This window comes from Phoxinus phoxinus (assembly GCF_949152265.1).
Source record: "Phoxinus phoxinus genome assembly, chromosome: 21".
Taxonomy (NCBI): domain Eukaryota; kingdom Metazoa; phylum Chordata; class Actinopteri; order Cypriniformes; family Leuciscidae; genus Phoxinus; species Phoxinus phoxinus.
In genome coordinates, this window is record NC_136896.1 from 9,881,307 (window position 1) to 9,896,958 (window position 15,652).

Below are 15,652 nucleotides of genomic sequence, written 5' to 3' on the forward strand. Positions count from 1 at the left end.
GTGGCAAAATCAATAGTTAATGTTCCACTTTCCATAATTGTTGTTATTTCACAAACTACATAATTGTTTTAATATTTTAATATAAACTATATTACCGTTAAAGAGTTTGTGGTCAGTTTTATTTAGTAAGGACACTTACTTACTTAATTGATCAAAAGTAAAGACTTTTACATTGTGCCAAAAATAAATGTTGTTCTTTTGAACTTTATATTAATTAAAGAGTTCTTAAAAAACACCAATTTCTTGGACACCAAATCAGTATATTGAATGTTGATCATGTGACACTGAAGACTGTAGTAATGGAAAATTCAGCTTTTGCCATCAAGTGAATAAATTACATTAAAAAAATATATGAAAATAGAAAAAGTATTTAATTTTTTCTGTATTTTTTATGAAGAAAAAAGCAGCATTGGTGCTTGAGCATAGGAGACTTCTTTCAAAAACATAAAAAAATCTGGTAACACTTTACAATAAGGTTCATTTATTAAACATTATTTAATGTATTAACTAACATGAACAATACATTTGTTACAGTATTTATGAATCTTTGTTAATGTTAGTTAATATGAATAAAGCTGTTCATTGTTTGTTCATGTTAGTTCACAGTGCATTAACTCATGTTAACAAGATTTTAATAAAGTATTAGTAAATGTCGAAATTAACATTAACAAAGATGAATAAATGCTGTATAAGTGCAGTTCATTATTAGTTAACGTTAACTAATGTAGTTAACTAATGTTAACTAATGAACCTTATTGTAAAGTGTTACCAAAAATCTTTCATAACCCAAACTTGGTAGTGTAGTGTTATCTACTAGGTCTCCCCTATATATGGTATACTCTTTCTAAAGTTCAGCAGCACCAGCGGTCACTGGCATTTATGATGCCATGTATATCAAGGTCAGCAGACTGTGGCACTAATGTGGCACTGTGTTTGGATATGAAATGCATTAGTCTACAACCAAATCGATGTGCTACACCCATTTCTGCAATAGATAGGTCAAGCCACTGTACATCTCTCATACAGCTGATTCACAATAACTGACTGTATGCAATGCTAACAAAGATCCATATGACTCAATGCACTGTTATTAACTTTGTTTAAAGGAGAAATAATTGATTGAGACTCCATAGGATGCAAGTGTGTCTGTGTCCATTATATGAGGAGACTGATGCACTTTGCCCCTCTGTCCCTTGTGCTTTTGTGTGTGTGTGTGTGTGTGTGTGTGCGCGTGCGTGCGTGCGTGCGTGCGTGCGTGCGTGCGTGCGTGTGTGTGTGTGTGTGTGTGTTTGTTTGACTGATTAAACATCTCATCCTTAATTCACAGCCCACTTAACCCAAACCGCCAGCGCCGTTTGCAGGTGGTGAGACAGGCTAGAAAAGAGACAGGCTTGTTTATGTTATGTCCAGATCGCTTGCAGAGGGAGACTCTCATCTTTCCGAACACTTCATTTGTCTTTCTTTGTTATGGTTGCTGCCAGTGCCGCACACCCTGCATTGCCGGCCCTCCGCCCCAAGTCCACTCCCCGTACAGCTCATTACGCAGGAGGTCTGGGGGAGGTTAGAGGTGATGTATCATTATTGCTCTCAGAGTTTCTCTGCTCAGTGCCTCCAGCATCTAACGGTTAATGGAGGCCATCGCTTTTTTCCAAACATTTTATTGTGAATGCTCACAACCAAGCATTACGTTTCTATAGATTCTGGGCTATGGGTTTTTAAATCGCAGCAGTTTGCTGAAGAGAGCAGTGTTTATTTGCTTTTTGAGCCTGTATTTATCTACTTATATGTGGTTATTATTGATATGAGCGAGTAAACATTATTATGTTGGCTATTTATTGTTCTTTTCAGGTCAATAAGAAAGAAAAGCCCTCAGACATACTATATATTAGTGCCCAAAAGTGATGTCTGGCCTAGGGAAAATTTCATTCAAACAATATAAACAATTTGTTAAAGATTTTGTAAGCATATTGCATAGTTGAGCTTGGAGTCAATTTTTTTTTATTTGTGATAACTCATCATTTAACGGACATCATTGTGATAACGGACATCATTTTTAACCAGGCTGTCATTCAAAGAAATGATGAACACGTGCTAAAACAAGAGAGAACCAATGGGATATTAATAACTGCATTATGTAGTGATATAAATATGTCAACGTATGCTTTTTCCTGTAAGCTTTTTGTTTTTCCACTTTGTTTTTATTTTATTTTATTTTGCATAGTAAAATGAAACCTGTAGCTGTATAGGTGCCTTTTGTTTCAACTTAAAAAAGTAAGTGTTCGTGCTGCCTTAAATTTTAAGTTTAGACAACTTAAAATGTGAAGTTGTACTAAGTTGACTAAACTTACAATTTAAGGCGGCACTTACTTTTTTAGATTGAAACAAACCCAAACCTAAATGTGACAATCAGTTTTGGCCACTACTGTTGATGCCATTTTACCTCTGTATATGAAGTCTTCTTCATAATCTTTTATGGCAACACATATCATTTTCTCTCTCCATATTCATGTCTGTATTATTCCAATTATGATTAATTAGTCTTTCTGTCAGTAATCTTTCTTTCAGATGTGTGTCACACCATATGTTTTGCCCTAGAACCATGCGCTTTGATCCTCTTCACCAAATGTTCAACGGGAGCATGTGAATCATAACCTTTTTATATGCTTTCTTCCTAAATGGGTTAAAGGACATTTAGTTACCCCAAAATAAAGTCTGTCATTATTTAAACATATATGATCTTCTTCTGCAGATATTTTGATGACTGTTTTCCATGCAGTTACAATAAACATCGACTAAAACCATTCAAGTTTCAAATAGGACACAAAAGCACCCTAATAATAACATGAAAGTGGTCCATATGACCAAAGTTTTTGACACAAATTATTGCATTAAGCTATCATTCGGCTTCTGAATGTTTGAAATGTAGCATACAAGTTGCTTGGAACAATGTTTCTTTTTTGGGGGGGTGAACTATTACTTGTTTTTAAAGAAAGATGAACATTTTTACTAAATGTTTAATTTTTTTATTTTCATTTTTCATTTTTTTGTGCAGTATAACCGGTCACACTGAGCCTTACACCAAACTCTGCTGCAAAGGCTTCTGCATAGACATCCTAAAGAAGCTCTCACGCACAATCAAGTTTTCATATGACCTTTATCTGGTCACCAATGGGAAACATGGCAAGATGGTCCGTGGCGTCTGGAATGGGATGATTGGAGAGGTATGAAATGGCACATTTTCTCTCACTCTCTCTCTCTCTTTCTCACATAAACGCACTCACACTTCAAACATGTCAACAGTTCAGTGCTCATGGGAAATGAGCTAAATTAACATCTGAGAATATAAAAATAAAACAGCTTACAGCGTGATACAAGAAATAAATCAGCTTCCTATGACAGTGTCAACACGTTTTTTCCTAACATTACTCACACCCTGTTTTCTTTCTGTATTTAACAGATCTCCAAATATTGCAGCTAAAGTTGTTAAGAGCATTCATGGAGCATAACTGGCTTTAAAAGCGATCTCGACACATTCCATCCTGTGACCTCCTGCTGCGTGTAGTGTCACTTAATCCGGTGGTTTAGTGTCTTCCACAGCTGCTGATCACTTCATCGGTTTTCATCACCTGCATCTGCTTAAACGTTGATGAGTTTAAAGATAGCAAACCCACGCTCCACATACAAGGCTTAAATGCTTTTCAGACTGTGAGAGAAATAGATCATTACATGAGATTAATAATTATTATACAATAGCAAGACAGAAATTACGGGCTGACATGAGTGTGATATAAGGAATTTTATTCATGAGCCTGATTGCGGGTGACGGAACAACAAATCTGTCAACAATGATTTGCGATGTTAGTGATTTGCGAAGTTGTGTAATGAGACCTAGTGGTTTATGTCCATTTCCATTCCTTAAAGAAATTGGAATCTGGAAACCAGAGGCAAATAATAACAACAGTTTTAATTGTGATATCCACACAAAAAAACTTTAAAACTATGTCAGGTTTAGTTTAACACTTTAGTTTAGGGTCCAATTCTCACTATTAACTAGTTGCTCATTAGCATGCATATAACTAGGATATTAGCGGTTTATTAGTACTTATAAAGCACATATTAATGCCTTATTCCCTTAATCCTACCCAATACCTAAATTTAACAACTACCTTACTAACTACTAATAATCAGTAGAAGTTTATTGAGGCAAAAGTCATACTTAATATAGAGAATTGAACCCTAATCTAATGTGTGACCAACCTTTGTATTATATTATATTATTATATTGTGACTAATAGTACATTGTGTTTACTTGACTTTAATGTTGTACAGAGACATTCTCTACATACAACTATGTGTACTTCTCAAGGATATAGTATGTGAAAAGCATTATGCCAAATGAGTATTAAGTATAAATAAGCAGTATGCAAGAAATACCCATATGACCTACTCCTTTACGCTGAAATTCTGAAGTGCACATCCAATGGACACTTTGCTATCCCACAAGGCCATGGTAGAGTGGTTATAATTGTAAATGGCAAAGGTGTAGGTCACAAGACAACGTTAACATGGCATATAGTATGTTAGGATTGTATTCATGCTACACCAATGCATATTATATAGAAAGGACTTTCTTGATGGCATAGAAGTAAGTTCTTCATTGAGTGTAGAACATAAGTTTGAAATTTCCACCCTGAAATTGCACAGGCCTCCATTATTTTGCTATGTTTCTGATGACTGCTCTAAAGTTTTCACTCACTTTCCCCTTGTTCAAGGTCTTCTACAAGCGTGCAGATATGGCAATTGGCTCTCTTACTATCAATGAGGAGCGGTCAGAGATTGTTGACTTTTCAGTGCCATTTGTGGAGACTGGGATTAGTGTTATGGTGGCCAGAAGCAATGGAACAGTTTCACCTTCTGCCTTCCTGGGTGAGGAGTCATCATTATCCATCCATTTTCAAGGACACACTCACCCAGTTTATGAGAGATGCTTGCAGGCGGTGTTAAATATTTCCCACCAGTGGCGTTTTGATTAGAATGTGATTAGATTCAAATTTTATGCCTTTGTTGGATTAAATCTAGAATAAATCCTCGATAGGACAAACATTTTCTACTGAATAACCAGCTCTGCACACAAACAAAGGCATTTTGACTCTGCTAAACATTAATTTGTTCTTTCTTTTTTCTAATTGCACAGCATTTACATCACAAACAAAAACAGCATTATGTGCAAGATCTTAATCAGATAATCAGCTGAGTTTTGTATTTTTGGTCTTTCTCTCTGTCTTGCAGAGCCTTACAGTCCAGCCGTGTGGGTTATGATGTTCGTAATGTGCCTGACTGTCGTGGCAGTCACCGTGTTCGTCTTTGAGTACTTCAGCCCTGTTGGGTACAACCGGAGCCTTGTCAGTGCCAAAGGTCAGCCTTGGTTTTTCAAACAGTCTTTTCTCTATCAGGCACAAAGCTAGGAGAGGAAGAATAGTTGTGGAAGCAGCCTAATCAATCCACATAAACCGAGCTGACAGGGTGTGTACTTGTCTCCTAGTGTAAAAGGTCATTTTTCTGTGGTTTAATTAACGTTTGTCGCTTTGCTAATTTGACTTTGATTGATTGCTTGGCTTTTCTGTGGCTGTGTGTGAGATACAAGAACCACATTAAGAACTGATGTCAAGGTGGAACTAGAAAAGAATTCCTTTGCCCATGTAGACTGATCTATGACTAATTCAATCAAAATGGCCAAGATAACATCTGTTATATATGATGTGCATATGTGTATTATAGAAATAATTAAGTAATTAAAATATATATACACATTAACGTTCAAAAGTTTTTGAGTGAAGTCTCTTATGCCACCTAGGCTGCATTTATTTGATCAAAAATTACAGTAAAAATACTAATACTGTGAAATATTTTTAAAATTACTAAGATTAATTATTAAAGATTTTTTCGAGATGGGGATTTTTATTTATTTATTTAGAATGATTTGGTGACTAGAAAGTTCAAAAGAACAGAATATATTAGAAATATTTTTGTTTTTTTCTAACATTGCATATGTTTTTACTATCAGTTTGATCAATTTAATCCATGCTTGCATTAAAGTATCAATTTCTCTCTTTTTTAATTACTGTTCCCAAACACTGCGATATATATATATAATCATAATTATATAAATTATTTAAATTAGATTATTATTTATTTTATACATGCTATAAATGTGTCTCTTTTATAGCCCCTGGGGGTCCAACCTTCACCATTGGAAAGTCCGTCTGGCTCCTGTGGGGAATCGTCTTCAACAACTCTGTTCCTATTGAAAACCCCAAAGGCACAACCAGCAAAATTATGGTCCTGGTTTGGGCTTTCTTTGCTGTCATCTTCCTCGCCAGCTACACAGCCAATTTAGCTGCCTTCATGATCCAAGAGCAGTACATTGACACCGTGTCTGGACTTAGTGACAAAAAGGTGAGTTGTATGTAATTGTAAATGAGCTGCATGACAGTCGTGCTGTATTTGGATACCTTTTGTGCTGAATTTGTTTTTCTTTGTGTAAGAGCATATATGGCAGAAACAAAATTAGTTATGAAAGGCCTTGTCACACCCGATATGTATATTTGGAATATTAAATATTCAAGAAGTTCACTGACACTCATGTCTCAAACACCTCTCATGATTACACACATCCAGCAGCCATATCACCCTGTAGTCCAAGACTGGTTGCCCACTGAAGCTAAGCAGGGCTGATCCTGGTTAGTACTTGGATGGGAAACCTCCTGGGAAAACCAGGTTGCTGCTGGAGGTGTTAGTGAGATCAGCAGGGGGCGCTGACCCTGTGGTCTGTGTGAGTCCTAATGCCCCAGTATAGTGACGTGGACACTATACTGTCAAAGGGCACCGTCCTTTGGATGAGACATTTAACCGAGGTCCTGACTCTCTGTGGTCATTAAAAATCCCAGGATGTCCTTCGAAAAAGAGTAGGGGTTAAACCCTTGCATCCTGGCCAAATTTGCCCATTGGCCTCTGTCCATTATGGCCTCCTAATCATCCCCATATACTGATTGGCTTCATCACTCTGTCTCCTCTGCACCAGTAAGCTGGTGTGTGGTGCGCGTTTTGGCGCAATATGGCTGCCGTCGCATCATCCAGGGGATGCTGCACATTGGTGGTGGTTGAGGAGATTCCCCCTTCCATGTAAAGCGCTTTGAGTACCCAGAAGCGCTATATAAATGTAACTAATTATTATTTATTATTACATCTCATGATTACTGATATTATTGTTAATTTTTTTGTATAATAAAACACTATAAGCGACAGAAATCCATAGAATTATGAAAATTAGAAATGAATTGGACTTTAGGAAAGAACAACAACAGATTAATCGCACATAGATTTAAAAAACACAAGTGCTTGGAGCCATGGTAATATATGCTAGCAGCAACATAATATAGTAGTGTTTTAAAATGTACTCCTAAACCTTATGACTCCTAAACCCAAGGATTTGAGAGGCATTGAAGGAAAATTAGCAGTACTGTAAAATACAGGGGTCTTCAATGTTTTTAAATGCCAAGGACACCCGACGCCCGATACAAATGTGTCAAACAAAGATACATATAATTCATGAAGCCTTCGATATTAATAGAAACCAACCATATTATGATAGTTATATTATGTTAAGACAGTAGATTAGAACTATAAATGGTATTGTTATTGTTCATGCATCATTGTCTGTATATTACTTTTCATTGTTAAAATGAACCGTCACAAAATTTTTATTTTAAAAAGTCTTGTATGCAACATAAACACACAGTACAAAATCACAATTCATTTTCAGTTGTTTTAATCACAATTATTTTAATGGATTTGCAGTCATATATTTTAATTTTACTGTAAGATAGACAATTAAGAATCAAAGAAATGAATGAGGGAGCTCTAGTAAAGTGCAGATGTAATGTGTAAGAAACGGCTCCACCATAACAAGAATAGCAATGTACAATAAGACATTATTTACAAGATACTACTTTTACAAATAATTGGAATATAATTAAAAAATATATTTTTAAACAGATATTTTAGTCTGCATTTAGATTGCTTAATGTGTATCTAAAGAATTTTGACATGACATATTTTTGTCCCATACTATCATGTTATTACTGTCAACCATTGCAATTTTGTGAGTGAATCCCACATTTATATGTAGATGTCACTTCCTTCATAATCACTAAAAAGGTATCACTTAGTTTATCGCAATCTCACAACGTTCTTTTATACTCAATAAAGCTGTCTACACTGCACAATGAATCTCTTGCATCGTGTTTACACTTTTGTTAATAAGAGGATTCGCAAGCGTGCAAATCTCAGCACTGAACAAAAACTCTGCAGTTTTAAGCGGTGAGTGGATTCTAAATTAAACCTCTTATTGGCCATTGTGTTCAAGATATCAACAAACACAAATACACGCGAGCGTTAGCCAAATCTGTTTCGCCAATATTATTACAGTATCAACTGAGGGTGCTTATCATTTGACTGTTTTAATTTTTTTAACCAAAAAATATTTATAACATTGCAGACCCCCAGTTGAAGACCCTTTGTCTAATATGGTCACTCAGAGCAATTACTGTATCCCCTATGTGCATTGTGTAAAATGAGTCGACTCTTGCCAACTGTCCAAATGCAAGAATCAGTAAAGAGAATAAAAAAACAGTACTTCGATTTACTTTTCCAAGGTCACTACCCGGGCAGAAGGAGATTCTGTGTAAAGTCCATGTAATCTGTGTTGATCTACACTATTAAGGTTAAGACACAACCTGCCTCAGCTAAACAATTGAAATGTAATTTATTCCTTTTTTGTTTCAGTTTCAGAAACCCCAGGAACATTATCCTCCTTTTCGCTTCGGGACAGTCCCAAACGGCAGCACCGAGAGGAATATTCGAAGCAATTACCCTGACATGCACACCCACATGATAAAATACAACCAGAAGGGTGTGGAAGAAGCTCTCAACAGCCTTAAAACAGGGTGAGTTTCAGCAATAACATTTTATGTGTGTGTGGTTATGTGGAAGAGCTCAGAACACTAACAAAACGGTACTATGGTGGTACCATTTACATGGTATTTTCAAGGTGCTTCAAAGAATATCATGGTACTACGGAAGTACAGTACATGTCCAAAAACATGCTACTTTTCTGTTAGTGAAATGTTTTGTTAATAATCTGTAATGAGATTTACTCCATTGGTCATTATATGCATCATTTAAAAGCAATTTTGTTAGATCTAAGGGTCAGTGAAACACTGGTGGGAAACATAAATAATGTATCCTCCACCATTTGTCAAGGAAAAGGGGAGTATAAATTAACAAGAGCTAATTATTTACTTGACATAATTACGTGTAATTACTAAGCCATTTGCCTTGGGCTCATTTCTGTCCTCTGTGTAGGAAGTTGGATGCCTTCATATATGATGCAGCAGTTCTTAATTATATGGCTGGCAAGGACGAGGGCTGCAAGCTGGTCACCATTGGTAGTGGGAAGGTGTTTGCTACCACAGGCTACGGCATTGCTCTGCAGAAGGACTCCCGCTGGAAGCGCCCCATAGACCTGGCTCTCCTCCAGTTCCTGGGAGATGGTAAATTGCGCTTGGGGGACCGGAACTGGTCAACACTCAATATCCTCTGCCCCAGCATGGAAGCTATAACATTCCCCTCTTACTGTAAAAAAAAAAAAACTTGATGTGCTGAGAATTGAGAGGTTATGAAATGTCAGCGCAAACTACAGGCTTAAGAAAACCTCCACTGAACAGTAGACATTGACTCTGTTCTAAAACTAGTGAGCTACCTTGCTGCCTACATTTTATTTTTTCATGTTTGACACAATTTCGGAAAAGCCTTCATGTCTGAAGCGCACAAATTATGCCTTAAAATGTTGTCTAGGTAGGAAGCTTACTAGGTTTTGGAGCAGAGCACATTTGTGGTTCTTATAGTATCCACTTGTTTCTGTCATAGTTGAGTAGTCTTTGACTGCCGCTGTTTCTGGCATTGTTCCTGACCCTGTTTCCTTTCATGCAGGGGACACACAGAGACTTGAAACAGTATGGCTGTCTGGAATATGTCAGAATGAGAAAAACGAGGTCATGAGCTCTAAACTAGACATAGACAACATGGCAGGTGTCTTCTACATGTTGCTCGTGGCTATGGGCCTCAGCCTGCTGGTCTTTGCTTGGGAACATCTACTTTACTGGAAACTGAGGCACTCGGTCCACAAGTCTGATCACTTAGACTTTCTACTGGCCATCAGCAGGGTAAGATTGCCTTGTAAATTTACATTTCAATATTAAGTCATTTTTAGATTCAGACTAGGCATCATACCATTTTACACTGGTCAAATATTTTTACCCAGCCCAAATCATAATGCACAGTCTGTTGTATTTAGGCTACTTGTTTACTAAAAAGGGATATTGGGGTATATTCAATCAATCAAATAATTCACCATAAGGAGGCACATTAAACTTTGACATGAAACAATGAACTGATCTTTGTCTCTTACAAAAACATAATCTGGTACATTAATCATTATAATGGAGAAAAAAACTGCCGTGACACAAATGAATCCAGTGAAACGCCCACAAAATAACATTTCTCTGTAGGAATACACAGTCACTATTCACTTTACATTTCAGGGGATATACAGCTGCTTTAATGGCGTTGAAGACTTTGGCAGATCTACCAGCATACAGAATCCAGATCTCACTGCCAATTACGCCCAGGCTAACATGCTGAAAATGCTGCAGACAGCCAAGGACATTGTCTCCTCAGCCAAAGTGGAGAACTCATTGGATAACGCCACCAAGACCATTGAGAACTGGAGCAGACACGGAGGCAGCCTCCCAGCACGTATCCCACTGGTGACCACTACTGAAAAAGTCCCTGGTCACTTCTCATATATCACTAACGTCACAGAGAACCACATACCTCACATGCAGCATTCCATAACTCCACCTTTCACGCAACACACCAAAACCACTAGCCCACCACCGATGGTAAACCACAGAGTCCTAACACGGCCCACTCCTCTTCGCTACACACTTCCCGCCAGGACCAGGGGTCTCTATGACGGTATGCTTCCTGTATCCAGTCTAAGCACACCTCATCTAGCCATGCATGATCATCCGTCGGACCTGTCCCATCCTGGTTCTTCCTTTGTTCCGTATAGAGACATGTACACCGAACACCACAAGTCTTGTCACAATGATTTGTCAGATGCCGTCAGGAGGAAAAAGAGACCCCAAAATCTCATTGTGGAGTCCATGGATCTGAGGGGACTTCACGATTATAAAGACCAATCAACGTGTCATACAGAAGCAAACAGTTTTGCTGAAAACCACCTGTCCTCGTCCTTCGGCGAAAATCCTTTTGTAGCTCCGGACACAGCTTGTAATTCCTGTGTCAAAACGTACTTTGACCCTGCGCTCGATGACATACCGTTGATAGGGAAAAGGAAGTTTCATCGCAGACCGTCGTTCCTGAAAGCCACTTGGGGCCCCGACAGAGTCCGGTTCCCGAATGACAGATCCACTGCAGCAGCCTCCTCGCGAGTAGCTATACCTGACCTGTTCCCTTGTGTGGACGTACACGGACGGATGAGGAACACCATGTGTTACGCCCAACCGATGGATCACACCTACCTTCACGCCTTCCGGCGAAACACCAGGAAAAGTCAGAAGCTGAGACACAGCCAGTCCACCAGGCTTCCCACCTACAAGGAGGCGATTTTCCACAATGTGGCAGCTGTCAGGAGGGCGTCAAGTTTGGTGCATAGACCCTACTCCTACCCAGAGCTGCCAGTCTACCAGAGCCCCCTGTCATATGGACCAGCTGAATTATGCAACATCTTCCCCTGTATGGGACATCCTAGTGACAGTGTATATGGAGGGTATAGGGTACCCACACACCTACAGGATGACCATCTAGTGCCTGTTCCAGGCAGCAGGGTGGTTCATAGCAGCCCTATTGTGCCCATGACATGGGGCAGAATTTCCAGTTTGGAATCAGAGGTGTGAACTTGTCCTTTCATGTGCCAATTATGAACTATTTGGCCCACAAGCTTCTACTGACCAATAAAATTACTTTGCCTTTAACACGAGCAGAAACACAAACCATGATACTGGGTTTAATTTATTTTCATTTTTTATTTATTTTTTAAAGTGCAATAATGTAATAATTGGGGGAAGTATTTAGGGAAACCGTCAAATGCCATCCTAAATTTTGAATTTGAATTTATGGACATGTAGAACTGTAAATGATTAGCTGTTCTTATCTCTTTAGTCCACAAAATGCAATATATTGCTATATGTATTGGACTGGATGAAAGATATTTTTCTTCAAAGATTGTAGTAGAGAAGTCAAACTGAGACACTGAACTATACGAAGTGTTCATTTTGAAGTACATTTGGTATTATACACTATGTAATTCTCTATGATACTGAATTTTGTAAACACTTAAGACATATTGTCCGATATTTTTTATTTTAAACAGCAGGGCTATATAAGTGGATTTTCAGGCTCTTACATTCCCTTTCTGTCTCTCGTTCAATGTCCAATCTCCTCTCTCTCTCACTCTGCTGTGAGCGGGCTTTTGAAGAAGAGCAAATTGAATGGTACTCTAATATTAGCATCATCAAGGATCTTCACACTTTAATAAATTACAAAGGACCATCAGTTAGTCCTTTGTAACTGCTGTCTTCTTTAGATGGCTGACGGATATAACTCTTTGAACACTGCCTTTTATATGCAGAGCCGCAGCATATTTTAGACCGCTTTTAGCAGGGATTGGCTGTTTGCAGAAAGAAGCATTACCTTAACAATGTCCACAACAAAAAAAGTCTGCTGATAGTCTGCCCATAAGATCAGGTTTGGGGTAGAGTTTTGCTGTTGCCATTGGACGACTGCTACCAAGTCTGTTTGACCTGCATACTGAACCTCACATACCCACGAGGAAATCTGTCTGTGCCTCAAAATAAACTTGTGATGCTCCAGAGTGTGAAAGAGCTAGAGAAAGATGGTGCAACGGATGGAAAAGAAGAGAAACTAGGAAATGAGAAACCACACTTCCTTCAGTTGGGATTTAAGCTACAATATCTGAATGTTTATGAGCTCATAAGGCTCATTTGAAGTTGTCATGAGGGTCTCATTAAAACAACTCTGTGGAGTGATAATACAGGAGGACGTGTTACCAAAAAGTGTCCTTTGCTCTAGGATTTCATTATTTCGGCTGTCTCCAACGCACGTTGTTCTCGCGACGCCCAAGGTGACCTAGGCTGGGGTAATTATTCTGTAAGGCTTTTTGTTATCTCCCGATAAGGAGCCCTCTTTTCAAGCAGTGAGTGAGGAGCATTTTTAGAATCTAAACATCAAGAAACTTTACATTTTTTCATCACAAGCTTTTCTTTGTTATTGCCATATTACAGCTCATAGCACTGCAGCAGTGATTTAATCTTCAATACCGCCAGCGTGCACAGATAGATTTATGTACCACAGGATAATTGTACTTTTTTCATAATGTTTCACTCAGTTCAGTGACTGACGTCAAAAAAGAGGCCCGCTGCAGAACGACCCACATTTCGTTTTCATAAAAAAACCAAGCACGAGGACTGAGGAGAGGCAGGCTAAAGCCATCATCATCATCATCATCATCATCATCCCAGCAAAGTCTTATTTCTCTGTGTTCCTGAAAAGCGTATTATTGAATGATCTTGCGAGTTGATAAATGATTCAATACATGCATATAAAAACATCAAGGGAAGCTGGGGATCGTCCTCTGGAAGAAATAAGCAGCAATATATCAACGCCACAGGTAGCTGTGGTGAAAAATGAAATGCATTTAAAAGTCAAGGGGGCCTAGTCTCATCCAGCTTTGAGAAAGATGCAATGGAATGACGAGGCAGACGTGTGTTTTCGGAATATTAATGCGTCACATGTTCATTTGAATCGGTCTGATCGGTTTAAAGATTTGCTTGAAATTTTTCGTATTTCCACTCAAGTGGTAAAAAGAGCTGTATTTTTGCGCTTTTATCATAGACTTTAACACTGGGGGGGGGGAAATGGAGTAGAAACAACTTTTTCACTCAAATAAATACAAAGAAACATTGGATCAAACATGAAATTTCAAAGTAGGAAGAATGAAATAGTATTTTCTTGCAAACATACGTTGTCTTATTTACTGTAAATTCTGTCACAGTCCATTCCTTTTCTCTTTCTTTCCATAATGGCTCTAAGGAGGAAAGGAAATGCACGCATTTACAGACACGCTCACAATACAACAATTACTCACATCTTCACTGTCACGCCTTCATATCATTGCATTTCTCTGAAGCATCATTTCAGGGCCGCAAATTGTCCCAGATGCTGCTGGTCACCTTGAGCCAAGGGCTTCACAGCCTGGCGGGAGAGGGGAAAGGCGATGGAGAAAGACACCACAGAGAGGCTGGCAGTCTGAAATTCCATCAATTAACAACCGAACAGGCTAATAAACGAGAATAACTCGCTGCCCGCAAACAACAATGAACAACTGGAAAAATATATACTTTTTATACTCTGTGTTCTGTTGGTTCTGTCGGTATGGTATTGAATGTGGTTACAACATGAATGATGTAAGTTAATGTAGGTTACCACACAATCACAAGTACAAGTACATTGTCTGCACTGAGCTTATCCAAATCAAATGAGGTGATTTTTATCAAGTTGCTAGCACAATGTTAATTAACCTATATGAGTATTACGTGTACTATGCTGTTCTGTGTGTTTTATCTCATCGAAGAGTAGCAGTGATATCAGGAATCCAGGGTCTGTCCTAATCTATCAAATCTAATTAAAGAGCTGTAACTAAACGTTGCACATTAAAGAGAATTATTCCACAAAAAAAATACATTGTTATTAATTTTAATCACTACTTGGAAATGGGTTCCAATGGTATAACCATTAGGGTTTTTTTTGTTTTGAACTGGTTGGTGGATATTTCATTGTTTTGTAAAAGTTTACATCTGTCCATTGGGTTAAGCTCTACAAATGCTTTGTTTTCTGACTGTCATATCATACTCATGGAGAGACCTAGTGCTCACTGTTTTAATTAAAGGAAGTCTGTGCTGTGTGAATTGATAGTTCCCAATCTTTGTACTTATCATATGTTCCAGCTCTCGTCTCTTCTCGAAGGGATGCCGTGATACGACAGCGGGTCACAAACGTTCATTTCTAACTGACCTGATTCGCTGCCTTTTCACCCCAATCCTGCCGAGCCTTCAGCCTGGACTCATGGGAGAGGTTGTGGGGTTATTAGCTTTGGTTAACCATCCCATTTGAGGCGGCTTCGTCGAATCAAAGGCACGTGCCACTGTCTAATTATTTAAAAGCGTTGTTTCAAATGACAGCTCTGTGATAATAAAGGGATGTTCTTGTCACTGGAGGCTGGTTATCTTTGTCTCTCTGTAATTAGACAGGCTGTGGCTGATCTTAAATGACAGGAACTTTGAGGTAATCTAACATCGCCAGAAAAAAAATAGAAACGTTTTAGTTGTAGATTGACCCATTTAACTAAAGTCCTATGTTATGGCCTGTACAACACAGGGATGATTTAAAATGAGAATGTTGATAGCGGTGAAAACTGTAAAATTATATT

At 38.3% G+C, this 15,652-nt stretch overlaps 1 protein-coding gene across 2 annotated transcripts in view; it reads left to right on the forward strand.

Moving 5' to 3' along the window:
• grin2cb (glutamate receptor, ionotropic, N-methyl D-aspartate 2Cb) overlaps nucleotides 1-15,362 on the forward strand; it is a 54,493-nt gene extending 39,131 nt beyond the window's left edge. For both annotated transcript variants that reach the window (XM_079595156.1, XM_079595155.1), the window contains 8 exons: nucleotides 3,053-3,221; nucleotides 4,773-4,926; nucleotides 5,290-5,415; nucleotides 6,227-6,456; nucleotides 8,845-9,005; nucleotides 9,424-9,611; nucleotides 10,051-10,283; nucleotides 10,662-15,362. In XM_079595156.1, coding sequence (XP_079451282.1) covers nucleotides 3,053-3,221; nucleotides 4,773-4,926; nucleotides 5,290-5,415; nucleotides 6,227-6,456; nucleotides 8,845-9,005; nucleotides 9,424-9,611; nucleotides 10,051-10,283; nucleotides 10,662-12,041 — 2,641 coding nt within the window. In that variant the 3' untranslated portion in view covers nucleotides 12,042-15,362. The remainder of the gene's footprint in view (nucleotides 1-3,052; nucleotides 3,222-4,772; nucleotides 4,927-5,289; nucleotides 5,416-6,226; nucleotides 6,457-8,844; nucleotides 9,006-9,423; nucleotides 9,612-10,050; nucleotides 10,284-10,661) is intronic.
• The last annotated feature ends 290 nt before the right edge of the window (nucleotides 15,363-15,652 follow it).